Genomic DNA, 24,202 nt, shown 5'->3' with positions numbered 1-24,202 from the left:
TGCTGGCATGGCCTTGGGTCAGCCATAGATTTCGTAGGAGTTGTCTTTGAAAGGGCAGCTGCTGTGAGAGCCCTCTCAGTCCCACCCACCTCGCAGGGTGTCTGTTGTGGGGGAGGAAGGAAAAGGAGATTGTGAGCCGCTCTGAGACTCTTCGGAGTGGAGGGCGGGATATGAATCCAATATCTTCATCTACCTCACAGGGTGTCTGCTGTGGGGGAGGAAGGTAAAGGAGATTGTGAGCCGCTCTGAGACTCTTCGGAGTGGAGGGTGGGATATAAATCCAATATCTTCATCTACCTCACAGGGTGTCTGTTGTGTGTGGGGGGGGGAATGTAAAGGAGATTGTGAGCCGCTCTGAGACTCTTTGGAGCGGAGGGCGGGATATAAATCCAATACCTTCATCTTCTTCTTCTTCTTGAAGTGTGTCTAGAGCAGCTAGCAATTTCCCTTGGTCCAGTGGCCCACTCTTGCATGTGCCTCTGAGACACCTCCGTTCCCTGATTTATATGTGAATATGACAGGTGCATGAAAAATAACACATGTACGTTGTGCTGTACATTGTGCATTACCAACTCCAAGTTGGGCAATCCCTGGAGATTTCGGGGTGGACCCTGGAGAGGGAGGGATTTAGGGAGGGGCAGGACCTCAGTGGGGTATAATGCCACAGAGTCCACCCTCCAAAGCAACCATTTCTCCAGAGGTCTTGATCTCTGTTGCTTGGAGCTCAGTTATAATTCCAGGAGATCTCCAGGTCCTACCTGGAATTTGTAGCACAGAGAGATCCACGGAACAGTTAAATGTCAGAGAATACAATAACTGTGAATAAATTAATGAACAAACAATGAAAAGTTAATGCAATATCTATCTGAGACAATCTAAATAGTGCAACTTCAAAGTCCAGTATCAAAAGCCTCAATAGAAGAAAATTTCAGAGAATAAATATTTTTGTTGTTTTGAATATTTTTTTCCCAAAAATTGTGCTGATAAATGCTGTCCTGGATGTAGCTGAGATGGATTGTAGGCTGCCTCTCTGAAAAAGCATTAATTGGAAATAGCTTTACATGTCAACATATCTGTCAGAAGCTGTTCTGTACATCCATAACCATATACCAGGTTTGTAAGTAAAATAGGAAATAAGGAATCACACGCAAGACGGTTGTAAGTAATTTTATTAGACTTCTTAGGACAAGCACTTTAGAACTTCTGCTGATTTGTGAAGCTTAAGAGAAGACATCAGCACCTTTTGAAGTTATTGAAAATAATATTGATTGTATTATGAATGAAGCTTTAGTGACTGAACTTTATATTGAGACTTTTTGATACTGGACTTTGAAGTTGCATTCTTTAAATTGTCTCAAGTAGAAATTGCGTTGACTTTTCATTGTTTGTTAATTTATTCACAGTTATAGTATTCACTGACATCTTACCTGAAAGTTTGCAATCCCACCTTTGCATTTTATGTGCCATGATCATTAATCTTGAATATTTTTTCAGTTTTTTTGTTTTGTTATGTTGCTAATGTTTCACTGCCTGCATTGGATACTTGGCCAGAATTCTCAAGTTTGGGTTGCAACTTTGCAAATGCGTTGGAGGACACCTCAGCAAAAATAAATTTGTAGGATGTTTTTGCTCATGAAAACAAAGGTTTGGGTTGTTGCATCCTGAAAGTATGTTTTGGCCTGTGTTTGACCTATTTCTTCCCTCTCGTGACTCTTTTCATGTAGTTTGAGGACAATCAGTGCTCTAACTTGCATATTCTCTGTTTCTCCTTCCTTCCTTGATTCTATTTTCTTCTCTCTCTGCCTCCCCTTCCTCTTTTTCCTTCCTCAAATCCCCATGACAACCAATTGTATCTTTCCTTAGTGAGTAGGATGCTTATTTCTCCTTTTGTTTTTAATTTTGGAGTTAAAAACTCTTTTCCTTTTGCGGTAGAAGTATTGGGTAGAAGAAATGTGTTTTGCTATTTAACCCCTCTGCAAAATTCCAATGAGTATAAGGTATAGGAGCTCACACAACACCAGCCTCATTTTCTCACCGCATATACAGAGAGTATCTTTTGGACACACCAATGTTTTCCCACTCTTGTGCATTGTAAGAGAAGATCGCTAATCTTTCAGGAAAATTTGTCCACTCTAACAAACTTTACTGAGACAGATAAGCTTCCAAGAAACATCAGGTTCTTTGGGACACAGTTTGAAAACCTCTGGCTTAGCAGCAAGAGGAATAATTGCATTTCAGACTGCCGAGTTCAGTGCATGGTGTTTAGTGGCGAGGAAGGGAGTCATCTTCATTGGGTATTGATTGTGAGTTTTTATTTTCCCCACTCCTCTTCTCATTCCACAGAACTATCTTCGAGTTGCATTCCAGGAAGTTAGCAGCGGCTGCACAGGGAAAACGTTGCTCGTGAGACCATATATTACGACAGAAGATGTGTGCCGGCTCTGTGCCGAGAAGTTCAGAGTGGACAATCCCGACGACTACAGCCTCTTTCTTTTCATTGATGACACCTGGCAGCAACTGACAGAGGACACCTACCCACAAAAGATCAAAGCTGAACTGCACAGTCGGCCACAGCCCCAAGTCTTCCATTTTGTCTATAAGCGCATCAACAGCGACCCATATGGGGCTGTTTTTCAGAACGACAACAGCAACCATGTGTCATAAAGCTGGTGACTTTTTTTTTTGTTAAGTGGCTGGAGACATCTTTTTGCTTCACAACTAAGTTCTTGTCAGTGAAGACGTCTGCAGGACTCTAAATAGAAGCAACTCTCTGTGACTGTAAACGACATGGGTAAAGCAGGCAGACCGATGGCTCTAGTAAATAGAAGTAAACAGAAGCCACTCTCCATGATTGTAAACAGCATACATAAAGCAGGCAGACTGGTGGCGCCACAGTGCACGATGCACAGAGCTCCACTTCCTACATCACAGACCTTTTCAAATATCCTGCACTAAGTCTGTTTGCAGGTCTGTACTGCGTTTTATTCTCATCCTCAGCCCAAGCACAATTTTTCAATTAAATGTATTGATAGGCCAGACCTTTTGTTACGCTAACTGGTTTGCCTTGAGTTTCAGCACTGTACATACGAGGACTGTCCGATGCAGGGCATCTGTGAACTCTCTATGGATAGTCGTGGCCTTCTCTAAAATAGTTTTTTTTTTTAAGTATTATTTTCCTGGAGGCGACTTGTCTTTATGTATTTCGCATAAATTTTATCGCAGTTGCCGGTAAACTGTCACGGTTCTTAAAATATTTTTTAAACTATGAAAATCTATAATTATGCATGTGATTTTTTTTTTTTTAAAAACATTTAATATACAAAATAAATCTCTTTGCTGGTTTTAGAGTATTGCGTTGAAAATTTCGGGGGGTGGGGGGTTTTTTTGTGCCTCTCTCTACCCACTTCCTGGGTTTATAAAAATATCAAACTTGCGTTTTGAAGTGCTGATTTTGCAAAAGCCGTTTGGCTTTCGGATGTCAGCTGTCTGAGGCCTTCGGCAAGCCCAACGTGCAATGTTTAATGGGCTGTGGTAGTTTATCAATTGTAATCCTGGATGAACGGTTAGTGGGAGAGGTGAGGTCTGTGAAAGAAATTATGTCATATAGGGAGGGGGCACAAAGAGCCCATTTTAGGATTAAGATGTATTGCAGCTATGCTCACAGTCACAGCTCTGAGGTGGTAGAAAATGCCATCAAATCATAGCCGACTCACGGTGACCCCACAGGGTTTCCAAGGCAAGAGATGTCCAGAGGTGTTTTGCCATCGCCTGTCTCTGCGAAGCCACCTGGAGCTTCCTCAGCGTTTCCCCATCCGAATACTAACCAGGATTGACCCTGCTTAGCTTCTGAGATCTGACTCCCCTGGGCCATACACCTCAGGGCAGAGACAGAGGTGGTTTGCCATGGCCTGTCTCTGTGCAGCAGCCCTGGGCTTCCTTGGTGGTCTCCCATCTCAGTCCTAACCAGGGCCAATCCTGCTCCGCTTCTGAGATCTGCCAAGATCATGCTGGCTTGAACCATCCAGGTCGGGGTCAAAGTGATGTGGCTGCTCCTTAATATGCACGAACAATCCTTGTACACAGAATCAGGGTCGAAGGATGCAAAGAGCTTAGAGGGCTTACCCCTCCGGCTGTATGCTTGTGTGTAATGCTGATGCTTCTTCCTCTTGGACATTTTTGAGGAGAGAAACCGGGTGGCAATTTTTCAGTTTAAGGGTACTGTCTTGAAGGTACACCCTAGTCTGCTGGTTCAGGCTTCTCGCAGAACACGGATGAAGGAGGTCATGAAGGAATTTTAATGTTTGTTAAATCCTAGGTATGCAAATTGATTTGACATGTGTTATCTTAAACAGCGGAAAATAAATTTGTGTATTCATAAAGCAAGCAACATGAGATGCGTTTGGTGGTGGCTTAAAAAAAAAGCGATGGCTGTTTTGTGAGGCACTGGAATATTAATTGTAAATTTGTTCTCATCTAAAGACACAAGAAAACCAAAGGCTTAAGCTTCAGACCTATGTGCCCTTTCCTAGGGACAGAGCCCACTGCATTCAGCGAGGCTGACTTCCCGATAAATAAGCATAGGAGGAAAACGCAATAGGAAACTGTGCAGTTTAGACAGTGCACTTGATGCAAGAGAACTTTCAGATGAGAGCCTCCTGAATTCTGGCCTCTTCGGAATGCCTTATATATGGTGATCACTTAGGACCCCAGGTGTGACGTCAAGTGAGGTTTTCTTAAAAACTCATTCTATTCATCCCACCCTCTAGTGCGGGGATCCCCAACATGGTGTCTGTGGGCACCTGCTGACACCTTTCCTAACACCTGCAAAGTGGCTTTAGAAAATGGATGAGGTCAGGTGGGGCTTTTGATTGGCCACTGCAGACCTGATTGGCTTTGCAGGTTTTCGCTGTGTGACTGAAGGGAAGCTGTGTATATGTAAGACACTACTTTAAAATATCTTCATTTTAAAAGGCATCCTGTTAGGCAGAGCTTCTACCTGAAATATTGAGCTTTGCTCCCTGACCTTTTGGAGTTGGCTCCACCATCGTTGGCAGCCATTTTGTGGCTGCACCCACCAACCTATGTCAGAATTCCAAAGGTGTCCACAGGCTTGAGAAAGGTAGGGGACCTCCAGCTCTAGTGTATAATTGTGGCAGTCAGCTTGTGCCTAGGAGAAAGAGGAGAAAATGCAAAAACTTAGCTGGAGTGGGAGGAATTCTGCTTGTCCGTAGTATATCACTGACCCGCTTGATAATTGGCCAGTCTGATTGGTTGAATAGTACTGCCTTATTAAAAACTACAATCAGATTCACAAACAGCACCAGAAAATCCAGGTAATCTTTAAAAATCCTGGCTCTTAAATCCTTTGTTGAGACACAGAATTTTTAAGAACCCTGTCAACCTGGACAGTTCTATTGTTTTCCAAACCGTATAAACAGTCTTGTATGCTGAATTTTTGGAGGGCTGCACCTTAATACACTAACATTACAAGAAGATGACTCTGGAAGCAAATTCTGTATGTAAAGATATGTATGTGTTATGTTGATTTGCCACACATCTGCCATTGTTTATGTTGTATTACATTTTGTAAAGGATAAAGAGGTAGTTTTGTACTTTGTACTTTGTGGCGTGGTTCTTTGTGTGTGAGAGAAGATAGTCTGAGTTTAAGCAGTCAGTTTTTTCTTGCCATCGGGCCTAGCTCTGCCCTTTCTGGAAGTATTGTATAGTCCACCTCACGTGGCTCGCTATAGGATGACATTAGAATTGACACTTTCAAAACCATGACTGGATTATTTGTCATTTGGTGTCTGGCAGCCAAATATGCAAATTGCTTGTGATTAAATGCACACTGTGTGTTGTTCTTCCGGTCATGTTTGAACCGTGACTATTCACACATGCTGCAGTTATGATGGTTTGTGACATGGCCCTGGGGGCCAATTCACTTTTTTTTTTTTTAATTTACACCTCGGGGCTGGCTTCTACACATAGGTGGTAGGATGCTGAGGCCACAGTGTGGATTGTACCTCTCCCTGCCCTCTCCATTCTATTCAAGACCCTTTGGACTTTATCCCCAAGAATCAAGACGCAGCAGGCGGCTTGGAAACACATTTGTAGGTGCTATAGTACCGGTGTACATCATATTGGGAACCGCCACACTAGGAACATACTTGCTGTGGTTTATTGTCAAATGTACGTTCAGAAGCAACCCTATCAGTTTCAGGAATTTAGGATCTGCCCTATAATTGTCTTCCACCCATTCCATGAGGATTACAGTGGATGGAATACAGAAATGAGGATAGAAATCTCTCACAGATAACAGATCTGAGGCAAGACAGGTCTCCCAAGTCCCTCTTGCACACAGCAGTTCTAGTCTAGTGCCTCAAACGTAAGGCAAGGTGGGTCTCAGCAGCTCTTCCTACTCTGCCTGGGCAGGAGCACACCAACTCTACGGGGACCGGCTTTGAGCTTGCACAGCGGGTGCATTTCAGCTTGTAAGGGGTTGGCACAGTTCACCCTGAGTAAAAGCACTCTGATCCTGGAAAACAAGGCCAACTGGAACGCCCTAAGCATGAATTGGTACTCCCCTGCATTCTGCCTGGTTGAAAAGTGTCCTCTGGTCACTCTTATTCATAAGTGTCTAATTCCCCTTGGAATACTGGGAAGGTGTCCATGTATGTGGGTCATCTCAACAACTGGCCTGTGTATCTCTCCTCAAAAACCATGGGCAATGGATCAGCCATTTGAGAAAGACATGTGAAATGATATAGAAATGGAAAAGGCCAAACCTGCTTGAAATTCTTTCTTTGAATTTGAATGGAAGAGGTACCGAGGAGAGCAGAAACGGAACTGAGACTGGTGAATACTGAAAACGTCTTTCCCCTGTTCAAGGCACTTTGCAATCTGATTTCCTTCCCAGAAATATCTTGGCCTTGAAGCGGTATTTGTTCCTAAACATCCCAGGTACATTCCTGTCCTATATATTGTTGCTTTTCTAGTACTGATCAAAACAAATTCTTACCACAGCTTAGAACCTAATTCTCCATTACAGAGTATTTCATTACAGCCTTAGGAATGCCCTGGTGGCAGATTTTGTGGCACGCCTGATCTTGTAAGTGGGGGGAAAGGAGGGTCCACCCTGATTCTGATAGTAGGTAACTCTGAGGAAGCAGAGGTGGGGGGAGAAAGGCTGCTGAGGGAAAACCATATATGTGAAGAAATGAGTGAAGTGGTAGGTCTAAAATGGGCATATGCTGAAAAGGCCTTCCTTCTCTGCTTGCCCATTGCAGACGGAAGGGAAGCCATGCCAACTTCTCACAACAGAAATAAAAAGGAGTCTTTATGGTCTCATAGACTCAAACCCACTAAAGTTTGTGTTGCTAAGGAGCCAAAAATTTCCTTTCCATTCCTTTTTTGGAGCAATGTAATCATTGTCCTCTTTCTAGGAAAGTGTTTTGTTTTATTTCAGTGCCATGAAACATGGTTCCTGAAGTACATACATGTCTATAGGAGCAAGTTTCATTCTTGCAGATGGAAAAGATGTTGTAAACGTGAGAAATGTTATTGGAAGATTGCCATTAATGAGCAGGCAGAAAGAAGTCATGGAAATATCGGGGTGAGTTCTTGGGGGGGGGGGCACATGGTAGCAATAAAGCTGGGTCCAGAATCACCCCTAGGCTCTAAACTGAGTCAAGAGAAAACTGGACCCCATCCAATGTGGGGATTCCCATGTCCTTAAGGGCCTCCGCCTTCCCGGTCAACATTACCGTCGCCTTGTCAGGATTCAGTTGTAGTTTATTTACCCTTATCCTTTACCAGCTACAGCAGGCGGACATGAATTCAGGCACTCCAGTATCGCCAGGCTTTTTCACACGTATGGCTCACAGAGGTCAAGGAGGAACTTTAAGCAGACTTACTTACTCTTAAGTAAGCATGCATACCATTGGGGGCCTCAGTAAGCCTCTGAGTGTTGACCTATAGGTAGGCGACTATTTCTGTTGTTTGTGAAGTAGGGAAGAAGTTGGAAATAGACAGGCTTGCAAGCTGTTCTCCACCACAGAGGTCACCCAGAGACCTGGAGCAGGGAAAGAGAGCGCACGAGCATATTGATGGCATCCCTATTCCAAAACCATGAATGATTTCTCCCACGGGCTTAGCTTAGAAATTGAACAGTACTGGGTACAAAACAAGGCAGGTCTCACGCTGTAGGAAACGTGTCCTCTACGGCAACCTTTTGAATCCTGCCCATAAGGAACAACTGAAACCAATCCAAAGCGTGTTCCTTAAGCCCTACTTCTCCCTCCAAATGTCTCAACAGAAACATGGCATGCGGGGTTGCTGGGATCAGCCTGGCAACCAGAGAGAGGGTTGGGGGGCAGGGACATGGGGGACATGACAGTCTGCGCTGCTACATCATTCTGAGGAAAACACAGAAATGGCTTGGGGTAGCTAAAGGAACCATTGGAAAATATAATTTCCAGCAATTCCTAGAGCTACCCCACGTCACTTCCAGGTTTTACAGTGATCAAAAATCCAGTCACCGAAAACATCCCTTAAAATGGCCAAGAACTAAAGAAGGATTAAAACCACAATGATGACATCCCTCAAGCCAATCTAGTCTATAGGCCTTCTGGGAAACAAATGTTTTCAGACCTGATTTGGCCTACATTAAAGAATGATTATCCTTTCTTGCTGGTCCATGTGGGAACAAATGATACTGCCTGGCACAGCCTGGAACGTATTAAAAGAGACTCTGTGGCTCTGGGCCAGAAGGGGAAGGAGCTGGGAGCACAGGTTGTGTTTTTGTCAGTTCTTCCTGTCCAAGTCCATGGCATAGGGCGGGAAAGAATACTGCAAATAAACGACTGGCTATGTAGATGATGTCATCAGGAAAGGTTTGGATTTTTGGACCATGGCTTACGCTTTCGAGATTAAGTTCTTCTTATCGGGAGATAGTTTGCACCTCAAGAAGATAAGGAAAAAAGTGTTTGGTAAGAGCCTTGCTAACCTAATAAAGAGGGCTTTAAACTAAATTGTATCAAGAACTAGACAATAATTCAAAGCCTAGCAGAATGGCAATAACTGAAGATAAGAATGCTAAAATTTTGTGGGGAGTGGCACATACGCTAGGTAACATTAACTCACAGGTACTTAAAGAAACGAAAACCTCCAAGAGCCCCTGGGTCTGGGGCCCATGGGGAAACAAGGCTTTTGCCACCATCGAAGACTTACTTTCATAAGACAGTGTGCTTACACATTTTGATAAGCTGTAGCCCCTTGTATTTGCCTGCGACATGCCTCCGTATGGGATCAGCGCTGCTTTGAGTCACTGGATGCCAGAAGGATGGGAAGCCCCTGTCGCATACTTTTCCAGAACTCTGTCATCTGCAGAGTGAAATTATGCGCAGATAGACAAAGAGGTCCTTGCTATTGTGGCTGCAGTCAAGAAATCCCATGACTACATGTATGGCAGACACTTTGAAATCATCACGCACCACAAAACGATCCTGGGGCTATTCTGATTTCCGGACCCCGCAGATCCTGTTACCTCAGATGATGCGCTGGTCTGTATTCCTGTCGGCATAGGATTACAAGCTTCACTACTGTCCAGGAAGGGCCACAGTTGGACAAGGCTATTGAGGAGGGGGTCTGGTCCTGCCAGCCATGTCAAGTGTCTTGTCCTGCAGTGCCTCAAGCTCCAGTACAATCGTGAGGGACAACTCGCATGCCATGGTCATGGCTCCACGTAGACTTTGTGGGTCCGCTCCAAGGGCAGGTATTTTTAATAATTGTGGAGTCCTACCTAAATGGTTGGAAGTCATTCCAGTGTCCACAATGACATCCACCATTGTTATCTGCTCCCTGCGTTGTCTGTTCACCACCCATGGCCTGCCAGACATTACCGTGTTGGACAATGGAGCACAATTTATGTAAGTCAGCTGAATTCCAGCGCTTCCTGGCAAGCAATGTTATATTATGGCAGCGCCATTCTACCCGTCCACCAACAGGCAAGCGGAATGAATGGACTACATGGCCTGGCCTGACAAGGTCTCATTGATGTCAGATCCAGCCCTCCTAACAAATGAGTTCGAAACCCCTGCTCTAAGCTGTGCAGTCTTGTGAGCAACAATTCCACTTCGTGAGCTACTGATATTAAAGTTATGAGCTATTGCATAAATTAGTTTGCTCTGGTGCCATTTTTCCTAAGCTAAGACTTAGGGACCGTCTCTTCCCATATGTTCCCCAGAGAGCACTGCGATCGGGCTCCCAAAATCTGCTCGTAATCCCCGGACCAAAGGAGGCCCGGCTGAAGTCAACCAGGGACAGGGCCTTCTCCGTAACAGCCCCTTGCTGGTGGAACCAGTTACCGGAAGAGGTCAGGGCCCTGCGGGATATTGGACAATTCCGCAGGGCCTGTAAGACAGTCCTCTTCCGGTTGGCCTATAACTGACCGGCACTAAAACTATCAAAACATCAAAGGAAGTTATAGATAGCACATTGTGGATTGATGTACTGATTTTAATGTTTTTTAATGTTTAATGATGTAAACTGTTATTGTATTTAAAATTGGAATTTTATTGTTAGAACCCTCTGTGTTGTGAGCCGCCCTGAGCCCGCTTCGGTGGGGTAGGGCGGGATATAAATCAAATGAAATTTTTTTAAAAAATAAAAAAAATAAATGCATGAACTGGAGGTGAAAAAACTGTGAGCTTGCTCACACTAACTCAGCTTAGAATGAACACTGATGGGGAGAGGTGGTCCCTCCTGTATGTCATGCTCAGGCTGAACAAGGCTTTGAAGGTCAAAACCAGCACCTTGAACAGGATCCGGTACTCAATCCGTCAGTGTAATTGGTGTAGCACTGGCTGAATGTGTGACTGCGCAGCAGGCATGCTGCCACATTTTGCACCAGCTGGAGTTTCTGGATCAGCCCCAAGGGCAAGCCCCCCGCCTGAAGCAAGTTACAGTAATCAAGCCTGGAAGTGACCATTGCATGGGTCACTGTAGCCAAATCCAAGAGGAAGAGGTAAGGGGCAAGTTGCCTGATCTGCTAAAGATCACCGTGCTGGTCTGAAGAAACAGAACAAAACAAGGGACCTCCTCAGCCAAAGGGAACCAGGTCATGCAGGTCATGCCCGCCAATCCCCTCTGTGGCTTTCATGTGCTTTCATGTACATGAAAATGTATCTGGGATAGTGGGCGTGCGCACGAAACTTCATACCTTGAACATAACTTTGTCGGTTTTAAAGGTGCTACTGGACTCAAACTTTGTTCTATTTTACTGCAGTCCAACACAACTACCTTCTGAAACAATCTACATAAATTATTAATCGTTCTGATTTATTTTGCATCTTCCTGTTCTGAACACCCCCCCCCCCCCGCCCCAGTGCTAGCATCAGGGATGCTTTGCACATAGTCAAGTTGCCAAAGCCAGGCTGGGAAATTCCTGGAAATGTGGGGGGGAGGAGCCCGGAGATGGTAGAGCCTGAGGAAGAGAGGGAGCTCAGCAAGGATGTGATGCCAAACAGTCCGCCTTCCGAAGCTGCCATTCCTTCCAGGGGAACTGATTGCTAGAAGTTGGAGATCAGTTGAAATGATGAGAGAACTCCAGGCCCCACCTGGAGGTTGGTAACCCTAGATCCTAGGGTCTCAAGCATAGGATTGGATTTGCTGGTGTCTCTCTTAACCAGTCCAAAGCTTAAAAGAGCAATATTAGTCCTTTTTTTGTGTGTGAGTGGGGGGGAAGAAAGCAAAGAAACAGAGGAGTCTCAGGGCACCTTGCAGATTAAAGGTTTGAATCCCAGCTCTGCAAAGGGAGCATCGCTGGATGACCTTGGGTCATCTCACACACACTCAGCTGTGAGGATCTGGTCCCCACTTGTGGAGAAAGGCGGAGTGCAATGAAATGAATCGCTCAGCTCTCCTTAAAGCCCATAAACGGCAGAAATGGCGATTCCCCCAAACCGGAGACAACGCTAGGGGGCGCCCGACAGTCTCCGCTCCCTTCTCTCCCTCCGCGTCCACGTCGCAGCGCGCCGACGCAACGGTGCGCCACTTCCTGCCGGCCTTCCGGCAAAGCCCCGCCTCTTGGGCGGTTGCCTGGCAACTCTTTCAGCCGGTGCCGGAGCAGGCCGCAGCCTGCCTAAGCAGCGCCCTGGTCGGTAGAAGCCGCCGCCGCCGCCATGACCTCGCTGCGAGCTTTCACGTGCAACGACCTCTTCCGCTTCAACAACATGTGAGGGGGGGCGGGGGGCACGCTTATTTCTTGCTGGGGGAGGGGCTCCAATGAAATGCTCGGGCGGCCCCGGAGGGAGCCTGGTCTGGAGCTAGAGAGCACAGAAAAGCTCATGCCCAGAATTAAACTTGGCTGGTCCTAAAGGTGCCGCTGGACTCGAGCTTCGTTGGAGTCGACGTGTTTCCTGCATTGTGCAGGGGGTGGGCTAGGTGACCCCGGAGGTCCCGTCCAGCTCTAGGATTCTATGAAATTGGCTCTCCTTCCTTGGAGGTTTTTCAACAGAGGCTCGATGGCCAACTGACAGCAATGAAGATCCTGTGAATTTAGCGGGAGGGGTTTGTGAGTTTCCTGCATTGTGCAGGGGGTTGGACTAGATGACCCTAGAGGTCCCTCCCAACTCTAGGATTCTGTAAAGAGGATGGTGTGGAGTTGTTGCTGCAGAAGGTTGAACCAGGACCAATGGGCTGGAATTAAATCAAAAATTTCCAGCTCAACATTAGGAAGAACTTCCTGATCATTAGAGCGATTCCTCAGTGGAACAGGCTTCCTCAGGAGGTGCTGGGCTCTCCTTCCTTGGAGGTTTTTAAGCAGAGGCTAGATGGCCATCTGACAGCAATGAGGATGCTGTGAGTTTAGGGGGAGGCATTTGTGAGTTTCCTGCATTGTGCAGGGAGTTGGAGTGATGACCCTAAAGGTCCCTTCCAGCTCTATGATTCTGTATAGAGGATTGTGTGGAGTTGTTGCTGCAGAAGATTGAACCAGGACCAATGGGCTGGAATTAAATCAAAAATTTCCAGCTCAACATTAGGAAGAACTCCCTGATGGTTAGAGCGATTCCTCAATGGAGCAGGCTTCCTTGGGAGGTGGTGGGCTCTCCTTCCTTGGAGGTTTTTAAACAGAGGCTGGATGGCCATCTGACAGCAATGAAGATCCTGTGAATTTAGGGGGAGGGGTTTGTGAGTTTCCTGCATTGTGCAGGGGGTTGAACTAGGTGACCCTGGAGGTCCCTTCCAGCTCTAGGATTCTGTTGCTTCAGACCAGCACAGCTGCCCACCTGGATCTCTCTTCTTGGTGGTCCGCTTGAAAGGGGGAGGTTGGAAGTGGCCTCGCAAGGTTGTTGGAAGCCCTGCCCACAAGTTATAGGGAAGGCACTTCCAGTTCGTGTTGAGCATATAGGTGACATTTCCTTGTAATAATAATAAATTTTTATTTATACCCCGCCCTCCCTGCCGAAGCAGGCTCAGGGTGGCTTACAGGACATGGTGGGTCACACCATGATGTAACAATAAATACAACATAGCCATTAAAATACATTTCTTAAACCAGCGATTAGATTAAAATTTAAATTACAGTATAAATTAATAATGCTTCATTCTTAAAATACATGTAAACATAGCTTATTGATGCGATGGTTCCATCTTAATACGCCAGCTGGAAAAGGACGGGTTTGCAAGCCCTACGTTTGAGTCATGTCGCACGCACGCACGGCAGGTTTATCCAGAAGAACAGCAAGAGGCAAAGAGCACCTTAAAGAGTAACACAATTTATGGCAGGGGATGAGCTTTTGTGAGTCACTGCTCACGTCTTCAGATATGTTTATCCAAGTGCTGGTTGCTGGTTTCTTTTTAAAAGTAAATGTGCAGTGCCTTTTTCTTACAAACAGGGAAGCGTGTATGCGCAGGCTGCTCGTGTGCTCTCTGTAACAGGTTAACAGGGTTAGCATGGCTAGCTTGGGGAGTGGGTCAGGTAGGAGATGAGAGGCGTGCCCCTTCCTTGGGTCTAAAAGAGGCGCTGTTTCGCTCCTAAGCTTCGACCTTGTCTTTTCCTCATTGTTGTAACCGGTTCTTTTCATTTTCTCCAGCAATTTGGACCCTCTTACAGAGACTGTATCCTTTTTTGCTTGAAACTGCAGAATAGCTTTTTTTTTTAAATTTTTTTTTACATGTTCCATGGAAAGAAAGCCATGTTTGCTGCTGACTGTGCTGAGAAGCTACAGCTGATCAAACAAGGAAGAGCATCTGTATTTATGTTATTGTTTTGTCTACTTCATTTATGATCCATCTTTGTCCCCAGGGGGAACCCAAGGCTGCCAATATTGTCCTCCCCCCCCTCAGTGTTCTCTTCACAACAACAACCCTGTGAGGTGGGTTGGGCTGAGTGTGTGACTGGCCCGTAGTTGCCCAGCAAGCTTCAGTTGCAGTGACCTTCTGTGGCTTAGTGGGGATTTGAACCTGGGCCTCCCAGATCCTACTCAGACACTCCAGCCGCTCTGCCGCATTGGCTCATGTTCACAAAAATGATGGGTGTGTGTCTTCCTGCATCACACTCTCAATGTGTGTCTGTAAAAGCATGTCTCAGTTGCACTGCAAAAAGTGCCGCCTTAGTGGTCAGAGTTCCTGCCTTTCTGAGCAATATGGGAGCTGCTCTTCTATATCAGCATTAGAGTGTTGTAGTTCAAATAACCATTTTAACTGTTGATGGTATTGCTTCAGTGGGAGCAACTGTTGCGGTTTTTGTGGTATATTGTTATTGGATTTTATTGTCAGGGGTTGAAAAGTGGGTGTGAATACATTTCCAGCCTCCTGCTTATCGCAGCAGTTATATTGGACTTTTGGATGTTCAAAGCATTCCATTGTAGTCTTTACAGTGCTATTTATTATACCCATATTTATTCATGTGGGTCCTGAGAGAGAAAGAGATGCTTTCTGGGTTCACTTGTAAGCTCATGGTGGAGATGAGATGCTATCCAAGGGCTTCCTCATACATATCCAAATATCCAAACTAAAACAGGCTTACATAAGCAGCTCTAGATTGAGTTCTTAAAATCTTCAAGCATTGCTTAAGATGTATGAGGAGTGTTTGGGTTTGGAGTCAAATTTTGGGTGACCTTGGGCCAAGCACTCGGCCTGACCATCCTCCCAGAGGTTTTGTTCAGATAAAATTGAGGAGAAAAGAATGATGTCAGCAGCCTTGGTTCTCCCTGCGGAGAAAGGCAGGGTGTAAATGAAGTAAATAAATAACAATGATAATCTAGTATTAGATACAGTGCGTTTCAGCTGATCAAACTGCTTTACAAGAGTCTTGTAGTAGTGATCAGTAGTATTTCCTCCATATTTTTTGACCAGGGTCTTAGACTATTGCGTGAGGCCACTTAACAGCATCATTGCTTAGGTGAATTCTAAAGCTGTAGAGCAGTGCTGAAATATATCTTAGGTTCATCTGAGATGTGCAAACAGAATTTTCTTCCATGCTTAGGTAGCATCACGTACAAAGCTGCCTTATTCTGAACCAGGTCAGCTCAGTACTGTCTTCTCTAGTTGGCAGCAGCCCTCCAGGGAACTCAAGTGGGAGTCTTTTCTGGTACCTGCTGCCCAGTAACCTGCTGAAGATGCCAGAGATTGAACTGCCACGGAGCAACACTCCTGATCCAGCACAAAACTTTGGGATTAAGCATTCGCAGTGACTTCGGTATTTTATTTTGTCTATTTTAAGGCGCTTGCCTCTTGAGGTGACATTTCCTTAACTTACAATACTCATAGTATGGGATTCCATTTTACTTACAGTACTTGGCTCACTGGCCAGAATATTTTATTGTTGCAGAAGCACCTGGTGGAGAGTTAATGGGTTACAGTAAGTAGAGTTTTTCCTTTGTTGCTGGGCGTAAATCCTTTGCTTTCCTTTAAATTTGATTTCAGTGGAATTTCTCTCTCTCTCGGCTTGACTTCGCAAATGAAGATTTAAGAAAGGTGCAGTAGTCCACGTCTGCTGCAGGCTCGCTGGTGGCTGACAAGACCAATGCGGGACAGGCAGGTCCGGCCACAGTGGCTGCAGGGAAAAGTCTGATTCGGCGTTGGTGCTGTAGCAGTGCGATTCTGCCTCAATCTCCTTTTGTCCTCAAGACCAGCTATGCGTGCGTTCTCAAAGGAAGAGACAGCCTGGTGGATGGTGTGCCTCCATGCTTTGCGATCTGAGGCTAGGTCAGACCACTGGTGATGGTTGATGCAACAGGTACCAAGGGATTTCTTCAAGGAGTCCTTGTACCTCTTCTTTGGTGCCCCTCTATTTTGATGGCCGGTGGAAAGTTTGCCATACAGGGCAATCTTGGGAAGACGGTGGTTTTCCATCCTGGAAATATGCCCTGCCCAGCGCAGCTGCGTCTTCAACAGCAGTGCCTCGATGCTTGTAACCTCCGCCCGCTTGAGGACTTCAGTGTTGGTCACAAAGTCACTCCAGTGGATGTTGAGGATGGTGTGAAGGCAGCGCTGAAGAAAGCGCTCAAGGAGTCGCAGGTGATGACGGTATAAAACCGATTCGGAGCCGTAGATGAGGGTTGTCATCACACCCGCTTTGTAAACATTGAATTTACTTCCAAGTAAAGATGGAATTTACTTCTAAGTAAAGATGCTTTTTATTAGGGTTTGTAGAATCTTTTGGGATCAAGTGCCGTGTTCTACTGGAGAAAGAATTCTTTCTGCCGCCCACCGATCCCTGGGAAAATTGTCTTCCAGGAAACTGATCCCTGGTGCCGAAAAGGTCGGGAGCCACTGCGTTATACTAAAAAAAGAGGCTGCAACCAGGGCTGGCCCTAGACTTTCGGGCACCCTAGGCAAGACTAATTCTGACACCTCCCCTGCGCTGATGACATCACCAAGTCCTGTGGAGGGCGCCCAATTTAGTGCCCCCAGAAGGCTGGCGCTCTAGGCAGTCACCTAGTTTGCCTCGTGGCAGGCCTGCCCCTAGCTGCGACTGTGACCTTCCAAATTACTGCTGTCTCCCAACCTCTCCTCAAGGCAAGGGACGTGGGTTCTCGCTTCGTCTCTGGAAGGTCACTCCAGAGCAAAGAGAGAGGCAACTGAAAAGGTCTGCATAGCAGCAGGACATACCTTGACCAGAGATGTTAGCAGGAAAGTCGCTGCGAGGTAGTCGTGTGCTAGTTCATATGTGCTAACTCCTGCTCCTTTTGCTTGCAGTTATGGGGAAAGCTGAAGGTTCAGTGGCCAGAGAGGAGTGGCATGGCCACGTGACGGCCCTCTCTGTTGCGCCTGAATTTCGCCGGCTGGGTTTGGCTGCTAAACTAATGGAGCTGCTCGAGGAAATATCAGAAAGGTGAATCCTGTTCACTAAAGATATGCAGCCATAACCAGTTCAGCAATGTGTTGGTCTGCAGGAATTCTAGTTACGTTTCCTTTGGGTTCTGTTGAAGACTAATTAAATAATTTGAGCGGCTTAAACCTTTCAGGGTAGTACAGTCTTCCTGCCACACTTGTGGAAGGCCAATCCAGGGCAGAGAGAGGGAACGAAAAAAGCCTGCATAGCAGCAGGACACACCTTGACCAGAGATGGTGTACAGGGGGAGAAGATCCTTCAGATATGTCAGTCCCAGGTCCTAAAGGGCTTAAAAGGTAAACACTATCACAGTGAATTGGATCTGGAAACAAATCAGCAATTAGTGAAGGGAGCTGAGAGTTGCTGTAATATGTGCTCCACAGCCAGCCCTACATAATAAGGGGAAAAAGGGAAAGGAAAGGTCCCCTGTTCAAGCACCAGTCGTTTCCGACTCTGGGGTGACGTTGCTTTCGCAACGTTTTCACGGCAGACTTTTTACAGGGTGGTTTGCCATTGCCTTCGCCAGTCATCTACACTTTCCCCGCAGCAAGCTGGGTACTCATTTGACCGACCTCGGAAGGATGGAAGGCTGAGTTAACCTGGAGCCGGCTACCTGAAAACCCAGCTTCTGCTGGGGATCGAACTCAGGTCGTGAGCAGAGCTTAGGACTGCAGTGCGGCAGCTTTAACACTCTGCACCACGGGGCTCTTCCTACATAATAAACAGACTGCCAAATTGTACACCAGTCAGAGTTTCCTGTTTTCAGTGGTAGCCCCACAGGGAAGATGTTATAGTAATCAAGACCTGTTATTCTACCGTGCAATAGCCTGGCCAGATTCTTTGTCTGTAGCTAAAGGTCGAGCCTCTGTGTCCAGTGCAGTTGAACAGTGTGTTCTTTGCTGCTAAGCTCACCTGCTTCTCTAGTCGGAGGTCAGGGTCCCACAGGAGTCCTAAACTCTTGGTGGCATCCTTTAAGGACAGCTGTTCTCCATCTATAGTTGAAAGCCAACCTCCTGCCAAGGCAGCAACCTTGCCCAACCAGCTTCTGTCTCACCTGGATTCCACTCCGGTGCTTCGTGCTTGTTTATGGCATTTAGGTACTGGTGCAGAAAAGAGCTGGCACTTGTCAGCTGGTTTAGTGTAAGATGTAGCTGGGTGTCACCAGCATGTTGATGACGCCCAGCTCCAGAGCTCTGGACAGGCTTGACATAGATATTAAACCATATAGGTTGAAGTGCTGACTCCTGTGGGACTCCCAGTTTGAGAGCCAATTTGGTGTAGTGGTTAAGTGAGCGGACTCTTATCTGGGAGAACCGGGTTTGATTCCCCACTCCTCCACTTGCACCTGCTGGAATGGCCTTGGGTCCGCCATAGCTCTGGCAGGGGTTGTCCTTGAAAGGGCAGCTGCTGTGAGAGCCCTCTCCAGCCCCACCCACCTCACAGGGTGTCTGTTGTGGGGGAGGAAGGTAAAGGAGATTGTGAGCCGCTCTGAGACTCTTCGGAGTGGAGGGCGGGCTATAAATCCAATATCTTCATCTACCTCACAGGGTGTCTGTAGTGGGGGGGGGGAAGGGAAAGGAGATTGTGAGCCGCTCTGAGACTCTTCGGAGTGGAGGGCGGGATATAAATCCAATATCTTCATCTACCTCACAGGGTGTCTGTTGTGGGGGAGGAAGATAAAGGAGATTGTGAGCCGCTCTGAGACTCTTCGGAGTAGAGGGCGGGATATAAATCCAATATCTTCATCTACCTCACATGGTGTCTGTTGTGGGGGGGAGGAAGGTAAAGGAGATTGTGAGCCACTCTGAGACTCTTCGGAGTGGAGGGTGGGATATAAATCCAATATCATCTTCTTTTTCACCATGTTCCCATGGTTTTGACCCACATTGCCTACTTCTTGAGTTAGGTTTTTAAAAAGGATTGAAACCATTTCAGTCCTATATATATATATATTCTTTTTTTTCCCCTTCTTATTAAGATTTTTTTAAAGTTAAAGATACCTTTTGTTATTAGAATTTTAGGCAATTGGCACCAGCGGAAGTCCAAGATTTGGGGGGAGGAGAGAAGGGGAAAGTGTAATGTATGGGGAAGGCAGTAAGGGTTTATTATTGTTTTATTAGTATTGGATATAATTACCATATATTACCGAATAAAATTGTTTAACCAAGAAACCATTTGAGTCCTTCTGCCCAGCTGAGTCTTGCATCCGTTTCGGCTGTCTCAGCAGTGGCTCAGTCCAAACATCATGCCAAAGTAGGATTTGTGTTTACGACTCAAATAACAGATTAAGCTTCCAAGTAAGACAGATAAAAGAGCCCCGTGGCGCAGAGAGTGGTAAAGCTGCAGTACTGCAGTCGGAGCCCTCTGCTCACGACCTGAGTTCGATCCCAGCGGAAGCTGGTTCAGGGAGCCAGCTCCAGGTTGACTTAGCCTTCCATCCTTGCGAGGTCGGTAAAACGAGTCCCCAGCTTGCTGGGGGGAAAGTATATATGACTGGGGGAGGCAATGGCAAACCACCCCGTAAAAAGTCCGCCATGAAAGCAGCGGCACCCCAGAGTCAGAAATGACTGATGCTTGCACAGGGGACTACTTTTACCTTTTAAAGACAGATAAGCCATGGTTTAGAGCTGCTAGTCTGCTTATATTTTCTGTCTGTTTAGGACTCTGGTCTGTGGCTCTGTAGTGCAAATTATTAAGACATGTCGAGCTATGTTCGTAGTTTGACTTAAGACAACACTTAAGTTCCCTGAATTGAGATAAAGGTCACCTGTGTACATTGAAATTTTCTTCCCATAGATTTTTATACGTTACTTGGTGCTATTGTAGATCCTTTTAGCTATTTTGCCTCTGTTATTTTATTTTATTCCCCCCCCCCTCTGTCTCTCCGAATGAAGAAAGGGTGGATTTTTCGTGGACCTCTTTGTAAGAGTGTCAAATCAAGTTGCTGTGAATATGTACAAACAACTGGGCTACAGTGTGTATAGAACAGTGCTAGAATATTACTCTGCCAGCAATGGGGAGCCTGATGAAGATGCTTATGGTGAGTCTTTGGCATTTTTGTCTGAAATGGTGGAATTTCAGTGGTTAAAGTCAGTGTTGTTTAGATTAAGGGCGCAGTCCAGCCTGAAATATGCACACTAGTGGTTTGTTTCAGCAGCAGATGTTTAAGCAGCCGTTGCATGTCGATCTACCACTAAATGAAATGAACCCTTAAATGACATAAAACGAACCCTTATGAAGTGTTTACTTTTAGTTGGATCATTTTCTAACTTCCTCGTCGTAAACTGCCGCATAAGCAGACGATCGAGGCGAGAGACGGAGCTCTGGAGCATAACTCAGTTTATCCACGGAGCCTCTGCATCAAGGAAAGGGTGGTCTCCATGGCAACTTGGACCATTGCTCTAGGACAACAGCTGATGTTTTCAGGAATCTTACACTCTGCTGTGGATTATGATTTTTTTTAAGCATGCATAGAGATTGGAACTTGCAGGGCACAGCTCCCCCCCCCCCCCCCCAATAAACAAACACAGGTAAAGCCAGTAGTGGATTTTGTTACATTTCAGGCACCAAGAAGAACCTCAGGAGCCAAACTTTCCCTTCTGGCCCGTATAGAGAAAGACCTAGTATTACAAAGAATCAGTAAAGTGCTGCTCTTATTAATTCTTGTAATGAGAGTGCTGTTCAGAGAGTTCGGCTGGTTGAGCTCGAAATTCACAGGTTCCATCACTGGCAGCCTGAGGCTGTTCTAATAAGACAGGGTGAAGTCTGACGTTTGTGTCAGGCTTGCATGGGGGAGCAGGGAAGCTATGAAGGACCCTTTCTGACCTTAGAAGCAAAACTAGTAGGTGGCGGGAGGGGGAGGTTAAAATCAATCTCTTCTTGCAGTAAGTGCCTGTCTCCTCTCCGTCCTCTGTTCCTGGTGCTGTTTCAACTTAACCTTAGTCTTGTTGATTTCTTGTTTTTCACTGACTTGTTTTGCAGTATAAAATATTTTATTTGCGCTTGTCTTTGTCTCCATTGTGTTCCTATCCGCAGACATGAGGAAAGCCCTGTCTCGAGACACGGAGAAGAAATCAATTATACCGTTACCTCATCCTGTCAGACCGGAAGACATCGAATAAGCCGAGGCTGGCTATTTATACAGAGGGCTGAAATAACATTTGGCGACAGCTGGAAACACTTTCAGAGATGCTCCAGCATCTTTAAAAAAAAATGTAACGAGGGGCTTTAGAGCAATGAAGAAAGAATCTGCAGATGTGAACTTTTGTTTTTAGGCTTTTTGGCAACATCTTCTAATGTTGCTGATGTAGAGCAGACTTACGACTGAAATATTTTTTCACTGTTAATTAAACCATAAATCTCAGTTGTTTTGAACGATTACAAAACTTTCAGTTCAGATGAAATGTCACATCATCTTACAGGGACTGGCACCTTAAAGTAAATAAATAAATGGAAGCAGTTGAGTCAAACCTACATGTCTATAAACATCTCCATTTTCTGATGCTCATAAATTCCCGCCTCTGTAGCTGGTGTGACCCACACATACTCGGAAGCCCTGCAGCTGTTCTCTCTCTGGTATTTCCTGTTTTGGACACAGAGCATAACTCCTTCCAGTGAATGGTTAAAGTGACGAGTGGATTCTTCAGCACCTACCAGCTTCAGCAAGCCTCTAGTTCCAATCAAACTACTAGATTGCATCAATCAGCTTTTCTCCATTGTTAAATGAAACACTGAAGAGCACAATGGACAGTTTGTTGTTATTGTTGCGAACCTTTTTAAACTTTTCAAGATGTTTCTTCCTGCTGCCTGCTTCTCTTGGTGGTAGGGTGGGGCTAGTCTTCTTGTGTGATTTGGGAGGGCAAGTGGAGCGCTGTGATAGGCTGGAATATGTGTTTAAGTAGTAACTAAAACTCTAACTGAATCCTGCTAATGAATATAGCTGTAACAGATTAACCATGGCTCAGTGGAAGAGCCTTTGCTTTGCATGCAGAAGGTCTCCGGTTCAGTCCTGTTAAAAGGATCATGAAGTAGACGATGTGGAAGACTCTGGAGAGACACTGCCTGGCTGAGCAGACAGTATGGGCCTTGATGAACCGATAGTCCAGTTCAGTATAAGAGTTGAGTGTCTTCAGCTCTGGCTTTTGTTCTGGCACCTGGCAGTCTGACTTAAGAGTTCAAGAACAGCGGAGGGAGGGGAAGAAGTGACTCGGCAGACAATTGAGCAAGCTGCCAGCCTGCAAAGCTGTATACAGGTCTTGCCCCCAAAGAGGTTTGTGCAGATAAGCCTGTCTTTCCAAAGTCTGCCTTAAACCCTAGGCACATTGCTGGCTCATTGGGCTTGGGAGGGCTTTGATTTGATTAGTAATGGCTCCTGTTTGGTTACTGCCAGACTCAGGGAAAACATTTTGCTTCCAGATGTTGGAATACCATCAGGCAATACTGTAAGTTGGGGGCAATCTGGCAAATGCTAGACTTGCTTCTTTAGACAGGTGAGCTGATGTTGTTTGCTTGCGCTCACTGGCATACAGGCAGGCTGAGCTGCAGATGGAAGGGAGTGGATGAAAAGCTATCCTTTGTTCCTCTTCTTCTCTGCAGTGGCCAGGCAACATCTGCAGTGGCCTGGCAACATCTGCTGTGCAGTCCTAAAGTGTATATTCTTCAATTAGTAACCGACGTTCCCTCTAAGCTCTGAGCAGAAACTCTATCCCATGAGTGAAAAAAAGCTAGTAACACTGAAGTTGTGAACAAGTCTACATTTGACGTTCGCATCAATTAGTTTTTAGATTATTTCCATAATCTTGTAAAAATCTCAGAATAAATTATTTTAAATTATATTTAAACTATATTTTAATAATTTAAACACAAGAGAAAACAAAATCCACATCAAATTTCACCCACCACAGCCCACTATATTGGTAGATCTGGCCTTGGACCTGCGCCCTGTGCATTTTTGGGGAGGGGGGACTCGTAGTTTACTTTGTTGTTGTTTTTTTCAATGATCTATGACAACCAGCATTACAGGCCAAGTATGACAGAAGAGTTACAGTCACTGTCAAAACCCTTTCTAACCTAACAAGAATTTGCTTAAATGTTATCAACCTGCCCAAACTACTGATTTTCCTTGAAGGCACCCTACAAATCATACTGAGAAGTGTAATAGGGGTGCACAAAAATAATAATAGCGGCCTATTGGGACCATTATAGTCAATGGTCCCATAGGGTATAATGGGGAATCAATCTGGGGCTCGGGGGTGGAGAGGCTGTTTCTTGACGAAGATACCAAATTTTCAGCATAACTGCTGGTGCCTCTCCTCAAAAACCTCTCCAAGTTTCAAGAAGACTGGACCGGGGGGGGGGTTCAGCTCTATGGGCCTCAGAAGAAGGTGCCCCCATCCTCCATTGTTTCCAATAAAGGTTGTGAGCAGAAATCAGAAACCTGTGAGCAGCCTGCTGAAAATGTGTGTGCCAGCGCCCCCTAGCACAGCTTAGTGGGAACTATGTTAGTAACATGAGAGGGGTGGGGAAAGACTTGGGTTAAAGCTAGAGAATATGCAAGGAATCATGGCTGAGGAACTGATGTTTCCTGCTACCTTCAAAAGCTGTCTGTATGCAGGGGAGACCCATTATTCAGACAGAAATAGAACATTCAGACAAGAGAACTAAATTGCCTCCCTGCTGTATTGTTTGATGCATGTTTTCCCCAGTGTTGCCTGGAAGGGCCAACATAAAAGTTTGCATGCCCACATGTTCCATTTTTGTTTAGAAGCACTCAATGCCCAATCATCCCAGTTGCTTTAGATGACAACAGTTGGATTTGTATAACTACATGAGTTTTCCCTATTAATTATGTATGTTGAATTAGAT

The 24,202-nt window shown here is 45.6% G+C and overlaps 2 protein-coding genes across 2 annotated transcripts in view; both read left to right on the top strand.

The window, feature by feature from the left end:
- RIN2 (Ras and Rab interactor 2) overlaps positions 1-5,613 on the top strand; it is an 88,626-nt gene extending 83,013 nt beyond the window's left edge. Inside the window, 1 exon segment of the mRNA XM_060253933.1 lies at positions 2,344-5,613. Within this exon segment, the coding sequence (XP_060109916.1) occupies positions 2,344-2,664 (321 nt within the window). The 3' untranslated portion in view covers positions 2,665-5,613.
- Positions 5,614-12,015: 6,402 nt separating this feature from the next.
- Positions 12,016-22,133, top strand: NAA20 (N-alpha-acetyltransferase 20, NatB catalytic subunit). The gene is made up of 6 exons (XM_060253762.1): positions 12,016-12,232; positions 14,094-14,118; positions 15,772-15,862; positions 17,203-17,338; positions 20,233-20,378; positions 21,374-22,133. The coding sequence occupies exons 1-6, from the start codon at positions 12,180-12,182 to the stop codon at positions 21,457-21,459; spliced, it is 537 nt and encodes a 178-aa protein (XP_060109745.1). The 5' UTR covers positions 12,016-12,179; the 3' UTR covers positions 21,460-22,133.
- Positions 22,134-24,202: the final 2,069 nt, after the last annotated feature.

The sequence above is a fragment of the Heteronotia binoei genome, chromosome 14 (assembly GCF_032191835.1).
Source record: "Heteronotia binoei isolate CCM8104 ecotype False Entrance Well chromosome 14, APGP_CSIRO_Hbin_v1, whole genome shotgun sequence".
In the NCBI taxonomy this organism is placed as follows: Eukaryota; Metazoa; Chordata; class Lepidosauria; order Squamata; family Gekkonidae; genus Heteronotia; species Heteronotia binoei.
Note: the sequence above shows the minus strand (reverse complement) of the source record. Positions and strands in the feature narration are given on the sequence as shown.

What these genes read in the sequence shown, in the direction of transcription:
- NAA20 (XM_060253762.1), top strand. Translation starts at nt 12,180, where the DNA reads ATGACCTCGCTGCGAGCTTTCACGTGCAACGACCTCTTCCGCTTCAAC. An exon ending in TGGAGAGTTAATGGGTTACA is followed by an intron (nt 15,863 to 17,202) that starts GTAAGTAGAGTT and finishes TTTTGCTTGCAG; the next exon opens with TTATGGGGAAAGCTGAAGGT. An exon ending in GCCTGATGAAGATGCTTATG is followed by an intron (nt 20,379 to 21,373) that starts GTGAGTCTTTGG and finishes TCCTATCCGCAG; the next exon opens with ACATGAGGAAAGCCCTGTCT.